Source organism: Cibotium barometz, chromosome 20 (genome assembly GCF_041138505.1).
Source record: "Cibotium barometz isolate CiBa-2024 chromosome 20, ASM4113850v1, whole genome shotgun sequence".
NCBI lineage: Eukaryota > Viridiplantae > Streptophyta > Polypodiopsida > Cyatheales > Cibotiaceae > Cibotium > Cibotium barometz.
This window is the reverse complement of record NC_141065.1, coordinates 7,983,331-8,010,641: the sequence shown is the minus strand read 5'-3', so window position 1 is coordinate 8,010,641 and position 27,311 is coordinate 7,983,331. Positions and strand designations below refer to the sequence as shown.

Here is a 27,311-nt window from a genome sequence, read left to right as displayed (position 1 = left end):
AAGCCTGACCCAGAACGAGAGAAGCTGAAGGCCGAAAGATCGTGTAATGATTGTGGCGAGAAAGGCCACTATTGGAGGAAGTGCCCTAAGCGGACAGGGAAGAGTGCTGATTCCTTAGCCTCAGCTGCGAAGACTCCGGCATTTGTGCACTTGGAGATGGTGGACTCCGATGCTTCATCATCTTCGAGCGAGGAGGCAGTTGGCTTCACCGCAAAGGATACCCGGGAATGGATTCTCGACAGTGGTGTTTCCAGGCACATGACTCCATCCCGTGACTTCTTCCTGGATCTGAAACGGCAGTCAGGTCGTATCTTTATTGGCGATAATTCCACTATTCCGATACATAGTGAGGGCCGGATGGAGATTATTCCCGACGGCAAGGGGGGCAAGCATGCTTCCCGTGTTCTTTATGTCCCTGCTCTGGGCTTTCATCTTTTGTCAGTGCATGAGGTATGCAAGACTGGCTTTCGGGTGGAATTTGAGGAGCATTCAGTTGCTCTAAGGGACCGTGAGACAAGCAAAGTTGTTTGGGAAGGCGGTGTGGAGAACGGCATCTACAAGCTCTCTGCACTCTCCTCACTTACAGGCTCTCAGGTCGGAGATTTGTGGCACTTTCGTTTTGGCCACTTAAATGTGGATGCTTTGCGGCGCGCCTTCCGGGACCAGATGGTGGTTGGCTTGCCAGATGTTGGAAATATGCAAGGACGCTGCAGTTCTTGCATACGTGGTAAGCAGCACAGGGAATCCTTTCCGAAGCAGGCTTCCAGGCGGGCTTCGAAACCATTGGAGTTGATTCACACTGACTTGTGTGGACCACAGCAGATACCATCCTTGGGAGGATCTCTCTACTTCATGCTGCTTGTTGATGATTGTACCAGATTCACGTGGGTCTACTTTCTTTCACAGAAGAACCAGGCTTTTGCTCGGTTCAAGGATTGGCACGTGATGGTGGAGAAAGAGTCTGGATTTCAGGTCAAGACTCTCAGGGCTGACAAAAGAGGTGAATTCTCCTCGACTGTATTTTTCCGGTTTTGTGCAGATCATGGCATCAAGAGGGAATTGGCCAATACTGGATCGCCTTCGGAGAATGGAGTTGTTGAACGTAAGAACAGGACTCTGGTGGAGATGGCGAGGACCATGCTGGAGCATCGTGAACTTCCTCGTCCACTTTGGGGTGAGGCTGTGGCAACAGCTGTCCATACCATTAACCGCTCTCCGACGACTTCTGTACCTCATATGACTCCATTTGAGGCATATTTTGGCAGGAAACCCGATGTCTCGCACTTCCGTGTCTTTGGGAGTGACGCGTATGTACATATTCCGAAGAAGCAGAGGGGGAAGCTTGACTCCAAATCCCGCAAGCTGGTATTTGTGGGGTATAACTCTCTTTCCAAGGGATACAGGTTGTATGATCCAGAGAGGAACGAGATTGTTGTCAGCCGGGATGTGGTCTTTGACGAGCATGTTCCAGCATCCACTGTCGAGGAGCCGCCACTTCTTGGAGATCCAGAGGAGTCTGATGATGATTCCCCAGCTGGAGTTGAGCCCCCGCGAACACAGGAGGCTCCACGATCTGTTCGAGTACCTAGGTGGTTGTTAGACACCCTTTGGGAGTCAGGTGTCACGGAGCTACCCTCCGAGTGGACCACAGAGGACGGCCCTCGAAGATCACATCGAGTTCGAGATAAAAGCAACACGGCGGAGCTTCTTCAGGTGAACTATGCTCTTATGTCTCGTATCATGCGGGATAAAGAGTCCACTTCCGTAAAGGAAGCCCTTTCACAGGATACTTGGAGGGAAGCCATGCAGGTGGAACTTGATGCCATCGAGAAGAACAACACTTGGGAGTTGGTACCGAGGCCGTCGAAGCGGTCAGTCATTGGTGTCAAATGGGTCTTTAAGACCAAGTATGCGGCTGATGGGTCGGTGGACAAACACAAAGCCAGGCTCCTGGCTGAGAGTTATGCTCAGCGGCCAGGCATCGACTACGAGGATACCTTTGCACCGACAGCGCGGATGACCACGATTCGGACCGTTCTTGCCCTTGCTTCTTCTCAGAGGTGGCCCGTGTACCAGATGGATGTAAAATCAGCGTTCCTTAATGGTGACTTGCAGGAGGAGGTGTACGTTGAGCAGCCTCCAGGCTTTATTGTTCCAGGTTCGGAAGGGATGGTTTACAGGCTACGTAAGGCCTTGTATGGTCTTAAGCAGGCTCCCAGGGCTTGGAATCAGAAGATTGATTCCTTCTTTATTCGGACTGGATTTCAGAGATCGGTTGCAGATCCGAACCTGTATCTCTTTCGGGAACGCGGCATGGTCACACTCATCATCCTTTATGTGGATGATCTCATTCTCACCAGCGGTCATGTGGAACACATTGGAGTGACGAAGGCTGCCTTGTCAAAGGAGTTTGAGATGACCGACTTAGGCTTACTCCACTTCTTTTTGGGATTGGAGATCTGGCAGACCCAGAGGGGGTTTTTCGTCTCTCAGCAGCGGTATGTTCATGAGTTGCTTGAGGCCTTTGGGATGGAGAACTGCAAGCCTATTACTTCGCCGATGGACCCGAACACAAAGTTAACCGTGACAGATCCTTGTGAGCCAGTTGATGCCTCGTAGTACCGGAAGTTGGTTGGTTCATTGATCTGGTTGCTGAACACCAGATTGGACTTGAGCTTCTCCGTGGGGCTGTTGAGCTCTTTTATGCAGACGCCATTGAAGACTCATTGGGACGCAGGATTGCGGATCTTGCGGTATCTGCAGAGTACGAAGGATCTGGGACTCTTTTACACAGGAGGGAATGGAGTCAAGCTCCAAGGTTGGAGTGACTTAGATTGGGGAGGAGATCCAGACACGAGGAGGTCTACTTCAGGATACACTTTTACCCTCGGCTCAGGAGCAGTTTCTTGGAGCAGCAAGAAGCAGCCAACTATTGCCCTTTCTTCGACAGAGGCAGAGTATCGGGCTGCTTGTGGTGCTGCTTGTGAGGTTGTATGGTTGAGGAGGCTGCTAGGCGAGATGGGGTTTCCACAGAGGGAGCCCACAGTCATCTAGTGTGATAACCAGAGTTGTATAGCTATTGCTCGGAACCCGGTTTTCCATGCCCGGACCAAGCATATAGAGATATAGTATCACTTTGTTCGTGAGAAGATCTTGGCGGGTGACATCTTGCTACTTTATCGTTCGATGGAGGACAATGCGGCGGACCTCTTCACGAAGTCTCTACCTCAGGCTACGCTCAGGCGGCACTCCAGCTCCCTGGGGTTGGTTACACAGCCAGGAGCTGAGAGGGGGTGTTAGAAGTCATCTCCTGTCTATTTGTATACACCAGGGCCTCTGTTGTGGGTGTGCCCGCCCGTATATCATTTTTCCACACTCCCCGTATTTTTTCCCTATTTTTCCCATTTTTTCCTAGTGGTTGGAGGGCTGCCAGGTGATGCCAGGAGCACTCTGTAGCTGGCCGACTGCATCTGTATCAGTCGTGGGCTGTAGGAGTGCTGGCCGACTTGATTTGCTCAGGCGTAGGCATCTGTAGCTGGCCGACTGCTATTTTCAGCAGTCTATCTCAGTCGTGGGCACCATCTGAGGCTGGCCGACTGCTCATGTGGAGATGTATATATTACCCCTCAGCCCCCACCACTTTCTCATTCACTTTTTCGGGATCTTGTGTATAGAGAAGAGTTTACACACCTATCTCTCTGTGTTTCTTGTGCTGATTATTTTCTGCAGTCTACTTGCTCTTGTCTACCCAAGTTTGGTTGTCATTTCCGCTGCATATTCTGACACCATCTGCCATTCCGTGCGCTGCCCAGCCAGTCCACACCTGGACGCCCATGTCCTGTATGCCCTGGCCACCCAAAACGTTGCCCAAAACACTGCACAACTAGGCGGCCAGATCTGTAGGGGTAGGTGTGCCACAGGCCCACAACACTATGTATTGTTTGCATAGAAAGAAAGTAACCTAGTAAATGGGGGAAGGAAAAGAAAAGAAGGAATAATTAGTGAGGCAATGAAAAATTAGGGAAGGAAAGGAAGAGGAAAAGGGCCGGCACAACAGATTCTGTGCTAAACGAAAATTTATGAGAAGTAAGGGAGGAAGCCATCGATGAAGGAATTTTGTAAAGGTTGTTACTTCAATCGCAATCAAGATTTGTCAAAGCTGAGTGTTGGTGACTAGTGAAAAGTGACTAATCGTAGTTTGCTATTACTTTTTCAGTACAATCATTGATCTTGCTTGTTTTGAAATTACTGATTATAGCCTTAGTTCAACAATCTGGTTCCACGATCTTGTCTATTCTACAGAGGGATCATGGAGGTGATCAGTTCTATGACTTGGATGAGTCCAAGCCACGAGGAGCAAAGTCTTGACCATAGTTTTTTCCATACGGGACCATACGGCAAACGCATACGTGTACGGAAGTATGATTGGAGTATGGTTCAGCCCCTGGGGCTGAACCATACGTGACCCTAATTTCCATGAAAAAAGACAAGAAAATATACAATTTAATTTGCACACATTTAAACTTCAGAGACACTTTAGTACTTCCTAATTCCAAATTCCAAGTTCAAACTTCCAAGTTCCAACTGGTTACTGATGTTCAAAGTTCAAAGTTCAACTTCAAAGTTCAAACAGTTCAACATGAATTTTGAAATAGTAGCTACAGCCTACTAGCTACAACAAAAATATGAAACTTCAAAGAAATAGCTACAGGGCCCAGGCTACAGCCTAGGTCCTAGGGCCCACACCAAAACATCAATGATCAAACACCAAAATGCATCACAAATGATGACTCATAAAGTAGCTGCAGCCTGCCCAGTGCCCACTGCCCAGTGCCACTGGCTAGCATGTTCAAGTCTCAGGCTGCAGCCTGCATGTCACACACATGATGCATCCTCATCATCCACATACTGAAGGCTGGTCATCCTCATCCTCATCAATGCCAGCAACTTCCTCTTCCTCCTCATCCTCATCCTCCTCATCCTCATCATCCTCAGCAGAGTCTTCACTAACATCCTCGGTTGCCTCTTCGCCATGGGACTCGAAAGGAGTGGAGCTACTTGAAGCTGCAGCACCACCCATCCTTCCTGCAACAAAAGGAGCTGTAATCTCCTCGTCTCCCTCTGTAGTCTCCTGCAAAGCAAGCAGCCTGTCATCATCCTTCTCCTTGTTGATCATTTCCAAGGTAATCTCTATCTTTTCAAATCCCCTTTCCTTGATTTTGGAGATGAGACGCAAATTAGTGTGGATGTACACTAATTTCTCCGTATTCTTGGGAAGCAACCTGTTTCTTCTTTTGGTATGGATAAGAGAGAATGTGCTCCAATTCCTCTCACAAGGAGAAGCACATGTGCCCTGCGAGAGCACTCGAAGAGCCAATTGCTGCAATTTTGGTGTGTGTGCCCCAAATGTCTCCCACCATTTCACCCCTTGATGCATCCTCTTTTGATCCTTTGCAATGGCACGAGCAAATGTGCCTGCCATTGACTTATAAATATCCATCTCATCACATAATATGCCCTGCTTTTCAACATCAAACTTTGTGAATCGCTCCATAACATCCATCAGCCCATCATGTACCTCCTTGTCAGAATGAGGATTTTTCTCTCTCCAAATAGGATGGAGAACAAAAGCAGCTGCGTGCAATGGAGAGTGCATCATATCCCACCTATTAACACACAAGGCTTTGATGTCTGCCAACTTAGAGGACTCAACCCCTTCTACACTTTGTATCTTCTCCACCATTCGATCAGTAAGCTCATACACAAGCCCCATGGTGGCCCCTTCCCTGTCAGCAAGGCGAAGGATCTTCAAAATAGGTGCACAAATCTTCACAATGACCCTAGCATCCTGCCAAAATGAAGAGCCCAAAACAATAGAAGACACCTCTTGTGCTTTCACAGTGCGTGACACCTTCTTCCTGCAATATTCATCACTGACAAGCATGCGGCGCAATCCATTGTATACCCTCTCATCCAACAAGTTTGCTAACATGATAAACATGTAGGCAAACCGAGTATGTGCAGGTTTCAGCAATTCCTTTTTGCTGAAAATCCTATACAATGCCAACACAGTGTGCTTCCGTGTAACAAATGTCACAACCTTAGTGGCATGTGCCAACACTGGCTTCACCCATGCAAGCTGTCCAATGTCCTCAAATAGGAGGTCAAGGCAATGGCATGTACACCTAGTGTAGAAAATATGGGGCCACTCTTGCTCCACTAATTCTCCTGCTCGCACACAATTAGAGGCATTGTCCATACATACCTGCACCACATTATCAGGGCCAACAACTTGAATTGCACCCTTCAATATCTCAAAAATGTACTCCCCTGACTTGTACTGCCCACTTGTATCCACTGCCTTCAAAAACACAGAGCCATATATGCATGACACCATCACATTGATGATAGGCCGACGTCGAGTGTCAGACCAACCATCACACACAATGCTGCAACCATATTTTTTCCACTTCTCTTGAAGGTCTAGCAACTCCTGCTCTATGCAAACCACTTCATTATTTAACTCCGTAGTACGCAAAGCTCTGTATGTTGGAGGCTTAAAGGTAGGTCCAACTTTCCCAATCGCCTGAACCATGTCCAAAAAATAAGGACTCCTCACCTTCCAATGAGGAATGTCCTCTGCAAAGAAAAAACGACGGAGAGCAATGTATGCATCTTTTCTTGCCTGTGACTCCCATGCTGCAGCCAAAGCTCCCTTGGACACCTTTTGTTTCTTTTGCAAAGGCTGACCTGATGATGCACTTGCACTTGCAGCCCCCAAATCAACAAATTCTGCCCCCTCTGCATCAATATTTACATAACTAGCAGCCCCCAAATCAGCCACCTTTGCATCAACCATTGCTTTCAAATCAATCACCTCCGCCTTTGCATGCAACCTTCGGCAAGCATCTCTGACATTTTGGGGTGGATTGGTACACTTGTCAACCCCCAAGCCTGACAACCCAAGCATGTGCGCCCTTATACGGAGCGGTCCTCCATCCCATTGATGCGGGCAATACTTGCATTTGCATGTGTATTGTCCCTTTCCCAAGGGCTTGACTGCGTCCACAAACTCCCATTCAGCTCCACGCTTTCTTCCCATTTGGGCAAGTGAAGATTGTGGTCTGGAGTCCTGGACTCTGTATGCACAAAGAGAGGACAATTGAGTCAAGAAACAAATCAACTTCGATAGAAATTATAGAATATGAAGGCTGAAATCATGAACATTGAAATGTAGAGAACTTGAAAGTTGAAAGTTGAGGGAGACACAGTCACACAGACAGAGAATTCTCTGTAGAGTCCCGAGACATAGTTTGGGAGCTTTGGGCAAGTGAAGAGAGCAAAATTCAGGCCTAGGGACCAGCCCTCGTGCGTGGGAGTTGTGGTTGCAACTTGCAACGTGCAAGGAGCTGCGTTTCAACGCACGTCTCCTTCAACTTCCAAGCCTTCAGCTTTGGTGATTGCCCATGGGAAGGATGATGAGAGGGCCAGCCACCAACACGCACTTGCCTGAAGAATGAGGACTTGGATAGTAGGACCGTAGGAGGTGGAGGCTGTGGCTGCAGCCTGCAAGGCTGCAACTTCAATCGTCGAGAGCGGCACCTTTGTCGAGATGCGCACCCACAGATGACAGCGACACGACGTACGACTCCAGCCAGAATTGTTTAACACAACTTTATCGGGCACGTCGTTTTTTCCCCCAAAAAAGGCCACGTCTGAAACTGTTTTCCATACGCGTATGATATCCAACGTATCATACGTCTGGAATCTTCAATCGGACGCGTCCGGTTCCAACTATGGTCTTGACTACCATCAAGACCTATTCACTGATGTGATTTAGTACACTGATGTGACTTCTCTACGATAACTTGAGATAGCTTTACAATTAAGAGCATGTAAAGGTTGGGCCATTGTGCTGGTTGATTTCCCTTTAGGTGGGAGTTTCGATAATACTTTACTAGTAATTCAGAAATGTGCGAGCTAAGGTTCTACAGAGATATCTCTTTCCGTGATCAGATGACCGTGGATGAACCTTGTGTTGTGGTTGGTCTAACGAATATACCAGGTGTGGTGCAGCTCAAGGGGATGGTGTCTTTACGACAGTGTAGAAAACACAGAGTGACCATTACTTGATTTCTAGGACACCTTTGGCTCACATAGATATTTTAGCCCAGCTTTACAGCAATTGTTGGATGATCCTTTGCATGATTGCTCAATACATTTGTTGTATCTCTTTTCACATGACATTATTTGCTAGTAGTTTCTTTAAGCGCATTTTCGATGCACCTTGGCCTCGCCTTGATTCCTCACTATGATTGGAAACTTGGTCATGTTGAGATTTACCCTCTCATGAGAAGCAATGTGATACTATTATGGGTTTCCTAGGATTCTTCTCTTATGACTTGGAAAGGTGGATCATTTGATTGGAATGGTGAACTCTTGATGCTCTTCATGCGATTCTTGTGTTGGGACTTAGTTGTGGTAGCGGTACTTAAGAGAGTGGCTAGCCATTTTTGGTTGTGATTCGTGCCATTGAGTAGATATAGGCACAATGTCATTTGGGGGCTGACATGGTTTGTTTTTTTTGAGTGCTATGCACTTATGGTACCTGAGGATTGATGGAGAAGGTAGTAGGGAATGTGGTATTGGGTAGATTGATGTGGTGTCTAACCTGAAAGTGGCTGGCCAACATTTAGGTAGGAGTGTGGTTGTATCAAGATCAGGCCTAGGAAGAAATTGATCACTCTAACTTGGGCTTACATGTCTAAAAGAGATCTTATATGGATTATACCTTGATGGTATGGGATGCTAGGATCTGGTGCATGTAGGGTTTCTTGATGCATCTATACTTCTGGTTGGGTGTCAGTTGACCGCACGTGAGAAGCATTGATTTTTGAATCAATTATAGGTAAGGGGGAAGGAATAGATTAAGGATTGTTGATGATTGGAGTGATGTTGGAACTATGATTGATAATATGGTTTGTTTTGTCACTGGTATGGTGAACCTATTATGTTTTGCTAGTTCTGAGTGGCGTTGGGGAAAGCGATAGGCACATTGATTTGGTTACGTGGTGGATCTAGACGTGCGTGCATATCATCTATTTTCCAGAGATTCGTACTCAAAACATGTATCATTGATGTTGAGATCAATTGATTTCTCAAGTCGATTTATTCTTTCAAGGAGGTGACACCGTTTGTGTGCCAGATATTTGGGGAATTGTTGGCAACTTTATTATACCTTGATGGAATATTTGGGAGTTAGCAAATTGGTGATTGATGGATTTGTAGAACGTATATGGGGCATATCTTGGTGGTATGGATCCACAACATGTGCTGTTTTACTAGCCTTGATGAGGTAGTTATTTTAGCCTCTGATGTTCGGGGTAATGTGGTACAGGTGGATGATTATACTAGTTTACTCAGCCCAATTGATACCACGATGCAATTTCACATCACGATTAGCTTTGACATAGTGAGAAACCCGAAGTTTTTTGGATACTTCAGTGGTCAGTGTTTGATTGAGTTAAGTTCTTGCTTATGATGATTGTCCTTTGGTTCTTGGGGCAGCAGCAAAGATGTATCAGATGTCGGTGAAATGTTATATGCATTTGGACGCTAAGAGACCATTTGGTTGGCCTATGATTTATGCTAAGCATATGACTCCTGGCGGAAACTAGATTATGTTTAGTGGTTTTGGTAGCCCGGATTTCCTTGAGACTTTAGAACTTGAAGGTATAAATCTAGGAGACTCAAGACACAGACCTTTGTATGAATGTATGCTCTTGTGTGTGCGCCTTGGGGGGGTGTGTGTGTGAGTATATATTGATACCAAGTTCTACACCCACTATTGGGCAGTGATGACGTTAGTGGGGATGTCATAGTATCTAGTATATACTTTGCATGATGGAGTTGATGGTTTATTGTCTTGTGGATGACTACCATGAGGTTATAAATTGCACTTTCTTATAAGGTGCATTTGGGCATGTTCCTGGATTCATCTAGGTGTATACAATTCTCGGATAGGGAGAAATTTGTTGATCATCCTTAGCGTGATGGTGAGTGAACAGAGAGGGTGAATCTGGTTTTTGAGCATATGTGTCATGCATTACTCTCCCAATCAAATGGTTGCTTGGAGACCTATGCACAAAGCATATCCTCTCTGTTTGCCATCAGAGTGAGGATGTTCAATCAAATGGTCGCATGGAGACCTCATGGCAATGGTCGAGTTTCCCTACACCAGTACTCAACATTTAACAATGGGTTACCATTCGTTTATGGTTATGTACATAGATTCTTGATAACATTTGGACTTTAGGATATTCAGACTGATGTAACTAGAGATTTCCTTACAGATATGCAAGAGATGCTCATGCATATCCTGATTTCACTACTAGAGATTCTACCATTCGTTTATGCTTATGTACATAGATTCTCGATAACATTTGGACTTTAGGATATTCAGACTGATACAGCTAGAGATTTCCTAACGGATATGCAGGAGATGCTCATGCATATCCTGATTTCACTGCAAGAGATTCAATCAGAGTGCTCAGGATAGTGTAGCTGCACGTTGATAGGAAACATTCGTTGAGCAATTTTAGGTATCCGATTCCATGGGAGTTGGAGATTCAGAGGTTGTTGTGTTCCTCACAACCTTTGATTTTGTCTTTTGTTCGATTGAGATAGTCTTGTATGGAATGGTGGCTTGTGATTTAGTTGGTTCTTGTGTGGAAAGATTAGACGTGTAAACTTGATTTTGGAGTTAATTGTCTGATGTGGCTAGGCTTTCCCGGATTTCAAAGAGTGGAGATGTTTGAGGTGGGGAAGTATGTTACGTACCTAATGCTAACCACATGGTTAGTTGGGCCTAATTTGGGGTTAGGGGACCTTGAAGATTAGTGCAACAGCTTGTGATGACAAGGTTTAAGGCGTTTATAAACAAGTGTTATTCCATAAAGTATAGCTATTTATGAGTGAACGGCTATTTATAGGTTGATAATTGATTGAGGCTATATAAGTGGGATGAGCCTATTGAGTGGGTTGTTCTAGTGTATTGATCCTATCGGTGTGGTCTGATGATAGTACTAGGCTTGCGCCTAGGTTTGGGACATAGTCCAGAGAAGCCTTAGCCTTTGTGCTCGGGGGTGGTCTATGGATTTAGACATATGGTTGGGAGGCGAGCTAGCCCACACCCCTTTGATTTGGTACTAATCTTGTTGTCTTGTGTTTACATTGACTAGAGTCATTCAAGGAGTAGATCACTATGTACTACTTTTTCCATACATTGTGAAGTTAATGCTAATCCAATCTTATTGATTACAATATTTGATTATTAGTTGAGTTGCTACGCATTCATAATCCAAAGAAGGAAGATACCACCTTTTGTGTCATTGGTATCGAGAGGAAGCTTGACACCCTAAGGGATTGAAAAATCGAACGATAGTATTAGAATGTTTCTCCATCATCTTAATTTCCTTGATGGTGATGATGTAGCTCTTGATAGAACAAACCCTTTCTCTTGAGAAAAAAAATAATCCTAGCACTAAGGCCTTTGTTGTTCTTAATACATATGTTGTACTTAAAACATTGATAAGCACATGAGATATGGGCTTCCTGATAGAATGTGCAGCGGAAGGGAAAGTGGAAACACAGGAGGGAGAGAGAGAAAGATGGAGAGAAAACACAGGTGAGAACCTGCTCTCAATATCATCACCAAAAGGAATACATGTCCCGAGCAAGAGGGGAGAACCTCGTAAGTGAGGGACTGCAGCTAGACAAGCTAGGCAAGCAATGCAAGCAGTGAAAATATGAGGGAGGCATGCCGGCTATATATACCTCTACATGAAGGCAGCCGACTAGGGATAAATACCTCCACGACTGGGGAAAATCCCAAGACCATAAAATGGGGAATAAATATGGGTAAAATATGAGTGAGGGGTGACCAGCCCCTCTGACTAACATGGTCAGCCCTAGAGGCTAAAATAGGACACCAAATAGGAAGCCAGCAAGTAGGGGATGATGTCTAACACCCCCTCTCAGCACCGGATGCTGAGCAAACTCCAAGAAGCCAGAGACGCCGTCCTCGATCAAAGATGAAAGACTGCAGAAACAGGTACCAAGAAAGCTCCACAAGCAATCTCCTCAACAACTCAGCTCTACAAAAGCAACAGAACAAGCTGCCAGGTACACTGCTCCTCTGGAAGAAAACAACCATATAGGTTGCGACGTGCTGCTCCAAATAATGGTTCCAAACCCAAGTGTAAGAACACTCCCTGAAGTCAAATGTCGTGTATCCAGCCTGGAGAAGGTATGAAAAACCTCATAACCAACCAAGATCAGATCCTGTATATAACCAATCCTGGGAGAAGCAAGGTGCTCCTCACTGGAACCCTCAAAAGAAATAGAGTCAATCTGCTCCAACTCTGTACCAAGAGTAGCCAAATGCTGTATAAAAACATCCTCTGAAAAGGTCGGCATCACAAGATGGAAAGACTCTGTAGAAAATATGGGGTCCATCTGCTCAAACTCCATAACATGAGTTGCCCAATGCTGCACATAAGTACACGCCATTGAGGTGGGCATCGCAAGATGAAAGGACTCCACATCCCCCTCTGAAAAATGATATCGTCGGACTGGTACAAGCCCAACCTGATTCTGATCCAAATCCAAAAAACTTTGGAAGTACCACTGTGCCCCAGGCACGGTTAGCAACCACAGATCCAAAGCATCCCACTGGGTCCAAAAAACCATCCTCCAAAACAACAAGCCATCAGAACTGGCAGGGGGAGGGGCATCCTCAAAAGCATCGCAAAGAGAGGCAGAGGTAGACTCCTCACAATGAGGAAGGGAAGCAGGAATATAAACTGTAGTGGCAACAAAGTCCTCAAAAGCATCACAGATAGCAGAAGACTGTTCCAGAAGTAGAACCAGATCCCAAGAATCAGCAACAGATAAAAGATCCATGTGAAAGGATCACACCGCAAAAGGGCAAAACACCCTCCTTGTTCTGCAAATACTGCAAAGAACACAAGCTCGGACAAAATAAACTCTGCTCAGGATCTCTGAAAAGATCACTGCTCTCCTCCAAATAACTGTAAACTCCTGTCAAAGAAGAATGTCTCCACAGATACAACACAGCTCCCGAAACTGATCCTCAAGTGAAGTAGCTGGAGAAAGGCCCCCTCTGAGTGTAGAAAACTCCTGTGGGAAGCAAAACGCAACCAAAACACTGCTATCCAGCAAAAATAGCACTCCACCACCAACAGAAGGCAAGGAACATGTAGAAACCTGGAAACCGTGTAGGCCAGGAACAAAACACAGGTATAGATGCTTCAAAATCAGCAAAACGCTGACTGAAATCAGAAATTCAGAATCCTCCTCAAGTACCAAACTGCCTCCAAAGCCACAATCCAATCAAGAAACCCCCTCTGCAAGTGATCTCTGTCCACTGGAGAAGAAAACGCAGCCAAACAAGGGCTACAAACCTGAAAATTCAGGCCAACCAGTGTCCACACCTCCTATGAGGAAAAACGCTGAAGAGAAGGTACCTTCGGGTCCAACAGATGAAGCCCAAGTGAAGGTAGACCTACCAGCAAGATCGGTTCAGAAAAAACGCAGCAACCATGGCTGCAAATCTGAAAACGCAGAGGTATAAGGGGCTGAATATGGAAACGCTGAAGAAATAGGTACACCCAAGCCTCAGATCAGCAAATCAGCATCAGAAACCTGTAGAAGAAAAAAACGCAGCAAATATGCTGCTGTTGGCCTGTACAAAACAGGCGACCAGCACTACAGGGGGGGGTATGAATGCTGGGAACTGCTGAAAACTGCTGTAGACAGCCACCTGAAAAAAAACGCAGCAACCTATGTGCTGTTGTCCTTGCTGAAAACACAAAAACGCAGGTCTGTCCAGGGGCAGAAAAAACGCAGATATGAAGAGGTATAGGAGGGAGCATCCAACGCTGAAAATCACCGGCGCTCTGATACCATGATAGAATGTGCAGCGGAAGGGAAAGTGGAAACACAGGAGGGAGAGAGAGAAAGATGGAGAGAAAACACAGGTGAGAACCTGCTCTCAATATCATCACCAAAAGGAATACATGTCCCGAGCAAGAGGGGAGAACCTCGTAAGTGAGGGACTGCAGCTAGACAAGCTAGGCAAGCAATGCAAGCAGTGAAAATATGAGGGAGGCATGCCGGCTATATATACCTCTACATGAAGGCAGCCGACTAGGGATAAATACCTCCACGACTGGGGAAAATCCCAAGACCATAAAATGGGGAATAAATATGGGTAAAATATGAGTGAGGGGTGACCAGCCCCTCTGACTAACATGGTCAGCCCTAGAGGCTAAAATGGGACACCAAATAGGAAGCCAGCAAGTAGGGGATGATGTCTAACACTTCCTTGGGTGAGGGCTTAGGTGAGTCATACTCTTTCATTGCATTTATGGCTCATGTTAGTAAAATAGGGGATAGTTGTGAAGGAGGCTATATCCAAAAGATATAAAGCTACTTGAGCTTGTCCTAGTGGGAGAGCGGCCTCGTAGACCTTGCCTATGCATGGTTGCATAGCGTCTACAATCCTCAATAGGTGGACTATGGGCCTCACCATAGCATCCGTGGTCTTCACACTCTCCCACCAAGAGGTGTCATCTGCCCGTAACCTACACTCTCGGCCGGTGTTTATACGGGACTCTTGCATGTCGACAAACTCGTCGCTAAGGAAAAGCCCTCTCAAAGCACCACTACAATCCTTCAACCGGCCCAACATGAGAAAGCTGTAGGCAAACTGGGTGTCGGAATATTTGAGGAGAGAGAGAGAGGACCTCTTGTTGAACTCATGTCGAAGTCGTCGGTGGTTGAGGACAAAGGAGACCATGGTGTTGGCCTCCTCAATGAGTGGGTTGATCCATGGCAATGCCCCTATGTCCTTGAGGAGGTTGTTTAGGCAATGAGCCATACAAGAGGACACCGTGACATGTCCATACATACCTTGGAGGAAAGCTTCCGCTACCCTATTCGAAGGCTCCCCATCCGCAACAAAGCCCACTACATGCTTGGGGCCAATGATCTCCATGGTGGTAGCCCACTCCGCCGCAAGCACATCTGTGCTCTTCTTGGTGCTGGTGCATCATGAAATGAGATGAAGTACATCTCTCCGCAGGAATATGCAACCACGCCATGAATACTCCTCTTGCGGGTGTCGCTCCATCCATCCACAATGAGGGAGACTTCGTTCCTCTCCCATTGCCGCTTTGTGTTGTCAGCTGTTTGCTCTACAATGCGCTTCTCCTTCTCGAGCAATGTAGTGCGCAAGCTCTTGAATGAGGGGGACGTATAGGTTGAGCCATACTCCCCAATCTTCTTAACCATGGTCTTGAAGTATTCCGACCTATTCAAGAAAGCAATTTATTGTTGAGAAGGGGACTAGTATGATGAAAATATGAATGATGATCGATCGCACTTACCTAGTTGTTTGAAAGGCAATGTGGTCGTGGAAGAAGAAGCGGGCCACCGACATATTCACCTCCTTCTTCAACTTGGGGTTCCAATTCTCCCCAAGTGTATATTGTCGTCGTGGGCTGCACAAGGGTTGAGAGGCCGTGGAGATGGAGAGTGTCGGCGTGATGGATGGAGCAACATTCGCCGATCGGCCCGATCCACCACATGACTCCATCATAGAGGCTTGAGTTTCTCTCCCTATCGTTGCGGGATCCATGGCCACTCATGGTGTTCTTCTTGCCGCTTCGGTTGTCTCGTAGACGGCAAGGTTGTTGAGAAGTTCCCGTCTCTTTTCGCCATCCATGAGCGGATGGGGTGTAGTTAATCTCCTCCCGCCATGTCCATCCTGTCGTCCTTCTATGGGAATCCCGGGCACGTGAGGAGGATGCCATGGTTGAAGATGGCGTGTCACTTGAAAGTTGATAGCTTGAGAGGGAGAGAGAGGCTTGAGGGAGAGAGACTAGAGACTAGAGTGCTTGTGTGAGAGGCTTGGAAGTTGGAAGAGGCTTGAGGGAGAGAGACTAGAGTGCTTGTGTGAGAGCCTAGAGGCTTGGAAGTTGGAAGAGGCTTGACTCTCGAGGGAGAGAGACTACAGTGCTTGTGTGTGTGTGTGTGGCTCGAGTCTTGAGCAATGAGCAATGAGCAATGAGATTTGAGGCTTCAAGGCTTGAGCCTTGAAGGTGTGTGTGTGAGGAAGTGTGTGTGTGTGCTTGTTCTTATATAGATAGGCAAGAGTCTTGAAGACTCGAAGAGGCAAGGCAAGAGGGCCACTATGGCCCTTGTGACTATGGGCCAAATGGCCCAAAAAGGCCCCCAAGACAGCGTTCCCAATGGCCATAAAACAGTCATAAAAATGACCATTAGACTGTGCACAGTGCAACAGATCATCGCCGTCCCTCGTAGGTGCCGTCCCCCACACTGTCTCTGCCCAATGCCGTCCTGGCCGGCCGACAATCAGGTAGGAGTTTGGTTTTATCAAGATCAGGCCTAGGAAGAAATTGATCACTCTAACTTGGGCTTACATGTCTAAAAGAGATCTTATATGGACTATATCTTGATGGTATGGGATGCTAGGATTTGGTGCATGTAGGGTTTCTTGATGCATCTATACTTGTGGTTGGGTGTTAGTTGACCAAACGTGAGAAGCATTGATTTTTGAATCAATTATAGGTAAGGGGAAAGAAATAGATTAAGGATTGCTGATGATTGGAGTGATGTTGCAACTATGATTGGATCTATGATTGATAATATGGTTTGTTTTGTCACTGGTATGGTGACCTTTGTTTTGCTAGTTTTGAGTGGCATTGGGGAAACCGATAGGCACATTGATTTGGTTAGGCGGTGGATCTAGACGTGCGTGCATATCATCTATTTTCCAGAGATCCGTACTCAAAACATGTATCATTGATCATTAATGGGTTACCATTTGTTTATGCTTATGTACATAGATTCTCGATAACGTTTGGACTTAAGGATATTCAGATTGATGCAGGTAGAGATTTTTTGACGGATATGCAGGAGATGGTCATGCATATCCTAATTTCATTGCTAAAGATTTTATCAGAGTGCTCGGGATAGAGTGCAGCTGTCAGTTGATAGGAAGCATTCGTTGAGCGATTTTAGGTTATCCGATTCCATGGGAGTTGGGAGATTGAGAGTTTGTTGTGTTCCTCACAACCTTTGATTTTGTCTTTTGTTCCATTGAGATAGTCCTGTGTGGAATGGTGGCTTGTGATTAAGCTAGTTCCTATGTGGAAAGATTAGACATGTGTAAACTTGATTTTGGAGTTAATTGTCCGATGTGGCTAGACTTTCCTGAATTTCGGAGAGTGGAGATGTTTGAGGTGGGGAAGTATGTTACGTACCTGATGCTAACCACATGGTTAGTTGGGCCTGATTTGGGGTTAGGGGACCTTGAGGATTAGTGCAACAGCTTATGATGACAAGGTTTAAGGTGTTTATAAACAAGTGTTATTCCATAAAGTATAGCTATTTATGAGTGAACGGCTATTTATAGGTTGATTGAGGCTATATAAGTGGGATGAGCCTATTGAGTTGGTTGTTCTATCCTACTGGTGTGGTCGGATGACAGTGCTAGGTTTGGGACACAGTCCACATAAGCCTTAACCTTTGGGATCGAGGGTGGTCTATGGATTTAGACATATGGTTGGGAGGTGAGCTAGCCCGCACCCCTTTGATTTGGTACTAATCTTGTTGTCGTGTGTTTAGGAGATCTTACAAGTGCGCGCGCGCGCACACACATACACACACACACACTCACACACTCACATTTGCCAATCGCATTATTACCAATATGTTATTGCAGGTGCAAAGGTGTAACCTCCAAATGTTTTTTGTGACTAAGGTTGTAATACCACATGCATATAGAGCCTTAATTTACACTTCAACAACCGTCTTTGTTTTCTTGCATTGTCAATGTTGAATAAGCTGTTCTTGTGATGCATAATAAGGGATAATTCACAGCAATGTGTCCTTGCCATCTGCAGTCCTCCTGATTTCTGAGCTTCTTTTTAGTGAAGTCTTAGTTTTTTTTCTTATTGTGAAAAATTTGTGGTCTGCAGGTAACACCCCGACAAAAATGCAAACAATCCAGAGGCAGCTGAATTGTTCAAGGAAGTGGCTTACTCTTACAGTGTTCTCTCAGATCCAATGAAGCGCAAGCAATATGATATAGCTGGTTTTCTGGTATCATAGACCAGGCTTTGATCATTTCAGTCTTTCTTTCCTTCATTCTTCTCTCTCGTTTCAACACTGTTTTGAATGCCTACTAATTTGATACATGCAGGGGGTTGCAAGTGAATGCTTTGATATGGAATTGGATCTTTCAAATTTAGGGACTGTAAACACGATGATGTATTGACTTTTTGAGAGTTATATGTGTACATACACACGCATTCATGCGTGCACCACACAGACAAGCATGCATATGCACACATGCACACACATACACATACAACATATGTATGTATGTATGTATTATTGTGTCGGTTCTAACTCAGGTTATTGATACCAAGTTCTACACCCACTATTGGGCACTGATGATGTTAGTGGGGATGTTGTAGTATCTAGTCCATACTATGCATGATGGAGTTGATGGTTTATTGTCTTGTGGATGACTACCATGAGGTTATAAATTGCACTTTCTTATAAGGTGAATTCGGGCATGTTAATGGATTCATCTAGGTATATATATGTATATCTGCTGGGCAGTGACACATTCACCCCATTTGAGGGAAAGGAAACAAGTGTAAGACTAAGCTATTCATACTTTTCTGATTTTGTCTCTCTCTCTCTCTCTCTCTCTTTTTTTATTTGGTAAACCAGCAAACTTGGAGTGCCAATCAAAACCACAATTTCAGCTAGTGTTTTGGAGGAAGCTATCAATGGCACAGTAACAATACGGCCATTGCCATTGGGACGCATTGTGCATGACAGGGTGGGAATTGTTTTGAATCATTCAGCAGTCTTTATTTTGATTAAATCTCTTTAATATGTACCTCAAGGCCCGCTGAAAATTGCTTGCCTGACTTGGTGAATCATGGCAGGTCGAAAAACAGGGAGCTCACTTTTTTGGAATAACTATCTCAGATGCACAGGCTGAAGCTGGAATTGTAGTTCGGGTCACGTCCACAGTGCAAAGCAAATTCAAGGCAAGTTGAAGCTCAACACGATTTTTTCCATGCTCTTCTAGAACATTTCTAGATGTCTTGGAAGCTATTGAATGGAAGCTGTGTTGGTCTCTTGGCTTCTCGATAAAAATAACAAGACCCTGGTACCAAGTAACCATGCCACCACATGTGCTTTTTGAGGTCCATCTCTTGTGTGCATGAATGAGTTTTTTTTTAAAACTTGCAGAGACAAAATAAAAAACTAGGATATGCAAAAACAAAGATGTTTTACTTCATATAGACATGGGAAGGTTATGGTTGATATGACTTTGGAATTGTATCAAGCTGGGCTAGAACTCTTGAGTGGTCTCCCCTTGTGAATACTATGACTCATGCAATGAGTATGTGTGATTTTTATGTGTCAGCTCAGGAAAGCACAGACAATTCTTTTAGTTGTCATAAAATTAAGCTTCTCATATCATAAACTGATTTTTGGATGTGATCAGCTTTTGTATTTCGACCAAGAAGATACTGGTGGACTAGAGCTTTCTTTACAGGTATTGTTTTGCCATGGTATCAGTTTTCTGCTAACAAAATTGTTCATCAGCATTTGCAAACTTTTAATGCTGGGCATGATTATGCCTTCTACAGGAAGATAGTGTGAAAACTGGAAGCACCACATGTGCAGGGATGTACTTTCTTCATTTTCAAGTTTATCGAATGGATATGACAGTAAATGCGGTCAGTTAGGGGTCCATCTATTTCTTATGGAGTCTCTATTTACATGCACATAATCTTCCTGTTTTTTTTTCAACTTTTGTTTAAATGAAGTTGTAATATTATTGAATCTCTTGTTCAATTAACCAAAGAAAGCTGCTATTAATATCCCTTTGTGACACATACCTCCCGAGCCCTCCTTGCCATCTGTCTTTTACCCACAGACCCCCACATGCGAGAGAGAGAGAGAGAGAGAGAGAGAGAGAGAGAGAGAGAGAGAGAGGTTTTCTTAACGTCTAGAAAAGACCTCATGGGTCTATGTCTTACAAAAGTTCCATGTGTAAACTATGAACATGGAAAGAAAAAGTACTGAAAATGAAATGAAAAGAAGACCCGTGTACTACGCTACGCGGGCCTCCCATGCACATGTACTGAAAACCCTGAAGCAAGATGACCAAAGATACTCGGTTCTCATCATTGAATGATAGTACCATACTCCTCCATAATTGACTGTAGAATTGTGATGGCGTCCCTTGCTTGTGGAGTGGCCTCTCCATGGCGGTGGAGTATGTCATGAATCTGCAGCTGATGGGCAGATGTCCGTCAAACCAGCTAACCACTCGTGAATACCAAAACTTGCTTGCCTTGCTTGGGAAAGCTGCAGGACTCGAGAGCATGCAACTGATGTATAAACATGATGTATGTAAGTGATGGTCTGAAAGAGTGCATCTATGATGAGAGGGGATGCTCCAAACTCAGCTAAGAAGATCTCATGTGGCACTGATGGCTTACTCCAGATCATATGCGAGCATCACCACCTACAACCTCTTTGTACTCTGCCAATCATCTTCTCCGAGATCTGGTTCCTGAAAGGGGCATCATACATGGCTATGGGGCATACCAAAGTGTTGAACAACCAAGACTTGGTGCGATGCTCCTGGAAGTGGGCCTGGAAACAGTCTCTCTCCAGGCATGCTAGGGATGCATACCCTGCAAGGCGTGCTTAGGCAGCTGGTATCATGGAGAAGATTGGGCTTGTGAAGACCACTCCGAGGTAGACATAAGATGAGACAATCTCCACCTAAGCTCCTCTACTAGCCCACACTTGGTAGGAGGTGTTGAGAAGACCATAAAGTTGGTTTTCCCAAGGTTGACTGTGAGGTCTACCTTCGCAATGCATCGAGATGTCTCTCTAACCTGTCTGCAGACTCAGAAATCAGGATCTGCATATAGCGAAATGGGCACCACTATTTGAGCCAACCATGATACTGTCCACAAATGATGTAATCACATTTATACAAGCCCAAACAGTGTACGAGATAGCAGGCAGCCTTGCTTGACGCCGAGTCTTGTGGATGTCTCTTGAGATCCCTCCTGGTTGCCCGGACTCTGACAATCATGGCCTCATATAAAGTCATCACTCCCCATACTGCATCCGATGGAATCTGAAGCTCCTGTTGGCGGTCTGGAAGTTGAGATCTAGGGATTGAGTCAAAAGCCTTTTGAAAATTCAATAAAAAACTGAAAAAGACTATGCTGAAAACCTGTGTCAATGGAGTGAGTAAATGTAGCCCTAGGGCTAATACAAGGTGCCAGTGTGCATAATGGGAAAGTAGTGTAAAAGCTCATACAATGATACCATCCTCCTCCAGAACTGCACGTAGGGCGGCAGTGAAGTCTTGCCTCTGTGATGAGAGCTCTCCATATTGCCTCGTAAGGATCCTCCTAAGGATATCCTGGATCTGCAGCCGACAAGTGGATGGCTGAGATCTCCGGGATCAGGGTCGTCTGGCTCTCAAAAGGGATTGCGCTCTCTTTTTCGTAACACCCCAAGTGCCCAGTGCCAGAGGATTGTGTGCTTATGTATGTGATTGGTCACATGGATGATCTTGCTCCTCCTGCTGAGTCTGGGTGACAGCCTTTGTAGTCGGCAAATGGGAACCAAAAAAGTCTATGGTGGAGGTCTGAGAAGCATCTCCAGCTCCTTGGAGGCTGAGGCTGCCTCAACACGATCTCTTGGGTGGCAGCAAAGCTGTAGTAAGTACATGCCCAGGGATCTTTGATTGTCATGTTGTGTAACTCAAGAAGGGGGGGGGGGGATTCATCTCGGAAAAGACAGCGAAAACTCCCACGGATCTCATAGTGGGGTGGGGATCTGAACAGGTAATGCTCCTTTGTCTCCACCTCCCCAGTCGTACATACCCTACATACCCGTGCCTCTTGGGGGATCCCTTTGCCTTGCCAAACTCAATCCGTAGATGATGAAGAGAGAGAGGTGCCAGTGCACCCACCATTTTTTTGAACTAATGAACTACTTCAACATTTTGCAGATGGTCATGGCAAAAGACCCAGATGCTGCTTTTTTCAAAAAGCTGGAAGGTCTTCAACCGTGTGAGGTTTCAACTCTAAGAGGAGGAACACATATCTTTGCTGTGTATGGTATTTCTTCTAGTCATTTGTATTTGTTCCCTTGGGTTATGAATTTGTGATGTCTTGAACATACTCTTGCTCCTTTAATCAGGTGACAACTTCTTCAAGAGTGCCAGCTACACCATCGAAGCTGTCTGTGCTCAAGCTTTCATGGACTCAAAGGAAAGACTGAAAGAGGTGGAAGCTCAAATGCTAAGGAAAAGAAATGTGCTTCACGAATTTGAGGCAGAATATAAAGAAGTGGGGTTTTAAGTGCCTTTTTTAAATCCTCATTGTTCTTTTATATGCAAAATATTGTCACTTCCTTGAGGGCTAGAGTGGGATTTTCTGGTAAAGTTATGTTGTGCTTCTTTGACCTACATTGATTTGGCTCTTGAATATATGCTTGGAATTGCAGGTGCTAGCTCGTTTCAATGCTGTCACAAACAGATATGCACAAGAGAAACAGGAAGTATGTCTTCTTTGATATTCAAAGTTACTTGTATGGGGTGAGCAATGCATGTTCTCTTTTTACGGATCTAGTCTCCCAGAGTGGACGGCCATCTTTGTACATTCTGCTGCCTCGATAGAGGGTTGTAATATTCTTTTGAGCAGATGTTGTCTTCTTCTACTATTGGAAGGATCTTTTCATGGAAAAAAACACAATGCATTAGGGGTTGTGAAACTTATAATACTAAAGGCGGGGTTCTGACTTCTACCTAGAGTGTTTGAATGAGATCTCTCAACCACCTTCAGCCTGCAGTAGTTAGTCTATGGACCATTATGGAGGAGCTAGCTAGTTCACCACCAGTGACCCAGACATAGCTCCTTACAAAAGCACCCCGAGTACGAGGTGCATGTGTGAACTCCTTACCCAAGCCCTAGTGTCTCATAACACCAGGACTCGCCATCAATGTGTAAGGCTTGGGTCAGACCAAGGCGTGATCCAGTGCTGACTTACCATCAATGTGTAAGGCTTGGGTCAGACCAAGGCGCTATTTTGACGGCTTCTAGCATCGGAAGTCACCTTGGCATCATGAATCACATTCTTATCCCCTCCTTTTGGGATGAGATTGTAGCCACCATGGGGTGCTCACAGTGTTATAGTGGTACCATGTTGGAGTGTTACGGCGTTATGGTGTTACAGTGTTGTGGTGTTACAGTGTGGCGGTGTTATGGTATTACAAGTGGTACAGTGTTGCGGTCCAAGATGCTCCAAGTGGAGACTCCAGCATGAAGATTCTGGAGCGCACCACTCCAAGGCATTTAAGGCACGGCATCCCAAGAAAGGAGATGCGTGCCGCTACACCTATGTGCACCTTCCAAAGATAGAAGATGCTCACCAACGGTCACTGACGGCATCTTTGTGACTCTCCGGAGTTATAAGGCATTCTACCCCGTTTAAAGGGGATATAGGCTATCCTGTAGTTCCACCTTGTCCATTGCAAGGCTGCTCTGTGCTACTTTGTGCTATTCCACTGTACTTGAGTTATGTGGTCACCGTGTCATTCTGTCCTAAGTAGAGTGTGTTATCCCTTACTCTGACGACTGCTGAGTGTGCAGGGTGCAGTGAATGGTGTTTGTAACTGCTGGTTTGTAGTAATACAAGTGGAGTACATTATTCTTGTGCACTGTTCCTTGCTTGTCCAGTTTAATTAAGTACTGCTTAAGTAAGTGTGTTATGCCATCGTTTCTTCCTACTGTTCTATCCTACGACTCCCGTGGTGTCCAACAGTGAACCACCATATCCTCTTAGTGTACTAGGCAACCCGACCTAAGAAAGAAAGTGTATATTTCCTGTGTCCACATAACTTGGAAGGCGGTAGTGATTTGTTCCCCAAAGTCATCCCAAAAATCCAAGAAAAAGGAGGGCAATAAACCATCTTCTCCTAGACGCTTACCGCAAGGGAGTGCAAGAAGTGCCTGTCTCATGAGCTGAAAATGGAGCATCAGAGAATATCCTCATATCTTCTATGATTAGCTGTGGTATGGTCGCCCACACCTTCTGCTGTGCTCTCTCTCTCAGAGGAGAGTGAGGCTCAACAAAAAGTAGCTGACAATACAAGTCCGATGCAATTTGTCTCACCATAGTAGGATCTGCGTGAATAGTACCATGAGCATCCTGCAGCTGTCTACTAACACTTTCTTTGCTAAGAGATGGGGGCCAAGAGAAGCAAAGAAGTGTTTATTACATTTGCCACCCATCTGGATCCAAAATGATTCTTGAACATGGTATTGATACTCTTGCCTTCTGCTCCATGGCACGGTGCAACTCAATGCAAAGATGATCTGAAATCCAAAGGGCATCAGGATGCTGTTCATACTCCCTCTGTAAAGCTACTAACCTGCGCTTGATAGCTCTCTCATGATCAATAATCTCGTCTCTTGTGTAAGGCCACGTTGTGGTAAAAACCAATGATCATCTGCAATGCATGTGCAACACCTTGTGGCCGTCAGATCAGAGAAGTCTTAGAGCTTTAGATGTGAACCACCTGGCAGGAGAGCTCATCATCCAAGTAGCAGTGCTCGGGAATGTGCACAGCAGTGCTCAGGAATGTGCACATGGGGCGTAGAGCCATTTTGCCCAAGATTACCTGATAGCTCGGACTTCATATTCTGAGCTATAATACATATACATCCTCCCCTGTCAAGAACCCAATCATCAACATAGAAGTGGTCTAGGCGGGCACAGATACACCCACTACCCCACATTCTCTTCCTCTGTTAGACCAACTGTAGAGGTGGAAGGAAAGCTTCCTGTGAATATCATCCTCAATCCAACAATCCCTGCCGTGTATAGAGAGTAAATCTCTCCCATGCAGCTCTCTCCGCAGGAGGGTGTATCACCCCTTCATGTCCTCTTTTATTTGTTGGCTGCTCAACCATATTAAAGTCTCTCCCAATGATCCAATGATCTACATTCTGTGGAAGCTTCCAGAAGGAAGTCCTCTCCCCTCTATGATTAGGGGCATAAAGATTGAGAATATACCAACATGCATATGACATACACGACGATAATCCACTGTGCTTTGGTAAGCATCACAACACCATGACCAATATGCAAAACAAGATGGACTCGGAAACTGAAATACATACACCACCCTCGAAGCCTGCAGCCCTAGACTAGAAAGTGTGACGAGATAGAACCTTGCCAGAATGATTGCATCAGCTGTCATCTAATTTGTGCTCTTGCATGGGCAGAATGTCAATCGGGCCATTTGTAACTGTAGGGTGGAGTTGGTTCCTCATGACGTGTCTTCAGTGGTGAGGAAAGATACTGCCTAACCCAAGTGTATTCCATGAGACAATCTCCATGGGTGAATAGTCTAAAAGGTGCGACCAGACCTTGTGGTGGCTGTTGATGTATCACACCTCACGGAGGTGTTTTATGCCTTGCATAAGTAGCTACTTGCGGGGAGATGAGGATAGGAAAAACCTCAATAGAAAAGATCTTCTATGTCGGAGCATGGGGGAACTCTCCCTCCCACTCGTGGAGAAATCCTCTCCTAGGGGAACTCTCCCTCCCTCCCACTTGTGGAGAAATCCTCTCCTAGGGGAGGAGGAAGTATGTTGTGAGCTACATCTCACATGTGAGGAGTCTGCATTAGTCTCATTGGGATGCTCCACATGTGGGGCAGGTGGTGGTGTTCTAGGATGCCCACCGTCCCTAATGATCATCCAATGTTGGGCTAGTTGCTAGGATGTTGGAGCAGCCTGAGGTGGGGTGGAAGATGACGGCATTTTTTGTGCACGTTCATTGCGTCTCCTAGTGTCTCTCTTGCTTCTAGGGTAGTGTAAGGTCTCCATGGACCATTCCCAAGGATCATAGATCCGACCATCGTACGCATCACATGACCGCGACATATTGTGGTTAGCGACTCACCACCCAACCATAAGAGTCCTCCAGACTCACTCTCGAGCTTGAGGTGCGATTGCCATGAGCCTGCCTGGTACCGATGGCCCCAATCTAGTGTTCCAAAAGAATCAAGGATGGCGACGTGGGTTCAAGAGAGAAGAAGAAAAGTTTTTGTGATAGATGCAAGGGGGTGAGCTGGAGAGACCACTAGAGTTGAGACGGCAGTGAAGTGATTTCCTGCAGGTCAGTTTTGTTTGGTTGCAATTAGCAGGCTAGAGTTCTTGCATTCGTTGAAGTTTTGTAGACAGAAAGATAGTAGAGTGTGAGGAAGCGTGGAGTTGTCCAGAGCAGAGAGTGCAAGGAAAGCAGAGGATCTTGTAGGAGGTGTGTTCCCTAGGATCCCTGAGATGCAGCTCTGTTAGAGACTTGGACCAGATCAATCGTTTCGCTCAACCGTTCTTTGTTGTGTCTGAAGGAGGAGACCTACAGTGACAGGCTGCAAAGACTTTTGATGTTGGTTCTTGAAGGATCGCTTTGTTTTCTTGGTGTTTCCATATCTTGTCTGAGCTCCATGTCCCAGGGACACTGTTGTTTGGTCTATCTGAAGAAATCTGAGAGTTTGAATTGTGTCAGTTGAGAATGATTGTAAAGTCATTTGTCTTGAGGTTTTTATTGTGATATGTGTGTTGATTTGATAGAGTTTATGAAGATCGAGTCCTTGTGAGTATCAGTCTGATGACTGAGGAACCAATTCTGAGTCGGTGTTGACTAAGTCAGACATTTAGAGTTTGAACTCCACACGTACAAATTGCATTCTCGATATCTGTGACAAAATAAGATCCCCACTGCTGGCACCTGCTCCTGTAAATCCTCGCTGTGCACACACTACAGGTGGTTTCAAGTTCTAACAGTATTTACTATTGATCTTATTTTCTCATATGTGCCTGTTTGCAGCTTGACGAGCTGTTGAAACAACGGGATATCATTCAGTCATCCTTTTCATGCTCTTTACTTCTGAAAAGAAGCATGAGCAGTACTAACATGAAGCATTCAAACGAGGAACCGAAAGGGGATTCTCCGTTGCACACAGAAGAGATGTATCCAGACAAAGAAAGATTACAAAAAAAGAAATGGTTCATGTTCAAATGTGAGAAGACCTAATGATACATCTATATTTACCAAGGCTATGTTATTCT

The 27,311-nt window shown here is 45.4% G+C and overlaps 1 protein-coding gene and 1 pseudogene across 2 annotated transcripts in view; one reads left to right on the top strand and one right to left on the bottom strand.

Moving 5' to 3' along the window:
* The window catches only part of LOC147627509 (chaperone protein dnaJ 15-like), a 30,161-nt pseudogene that overhangs the window by 2,378 nt on the left and 472 nt on the right, over positions 1-27,311 (top strand). Inside the window, exons 3-11 of the transcript XR_015268252.1 lie at positions 18,087-18,210; positions 18,311-18,402; positions 18,850-18,961; positions 19,071-19,175; positions 19,640-19,874; positions 22,181-22,289; positions 22,372-22,520; positions 22,678-22,731; positions 27,070-27,311. The exon at positions 27,070-27,311 is cut by the window's right edge and continues 472 nt beyond it. The product of XR_015268252.1 is annotated as a chaperone protein dnaJ 15-like (transcript). The remainder of the gene's footprint in view (positions 1-18,086; positions 18,211-18,310; positions 18,403-18,849; positions 18,962-19,070; positions 19,176-19,639; positions 19,875-22,180; positions 22,290-22,371; positions 22,521-22,677; positions 22,732-27,069) is intronic.
* Positions 4,570-7,640, bottom strand: LOC147627510 (uncharacterized). Its single transcript, XM_086815085.1, has one exon. The coding sequence runs from the start codon at positions 7,100-7,102 to the stop codon at positions 4,898-4,900; it is 2,205 nt and encodes a 734-aa protein (XP_086671211.1). The 5' UTR covers positions 7,103-7,640; the 3' UTR covers positions 4,570-4,897.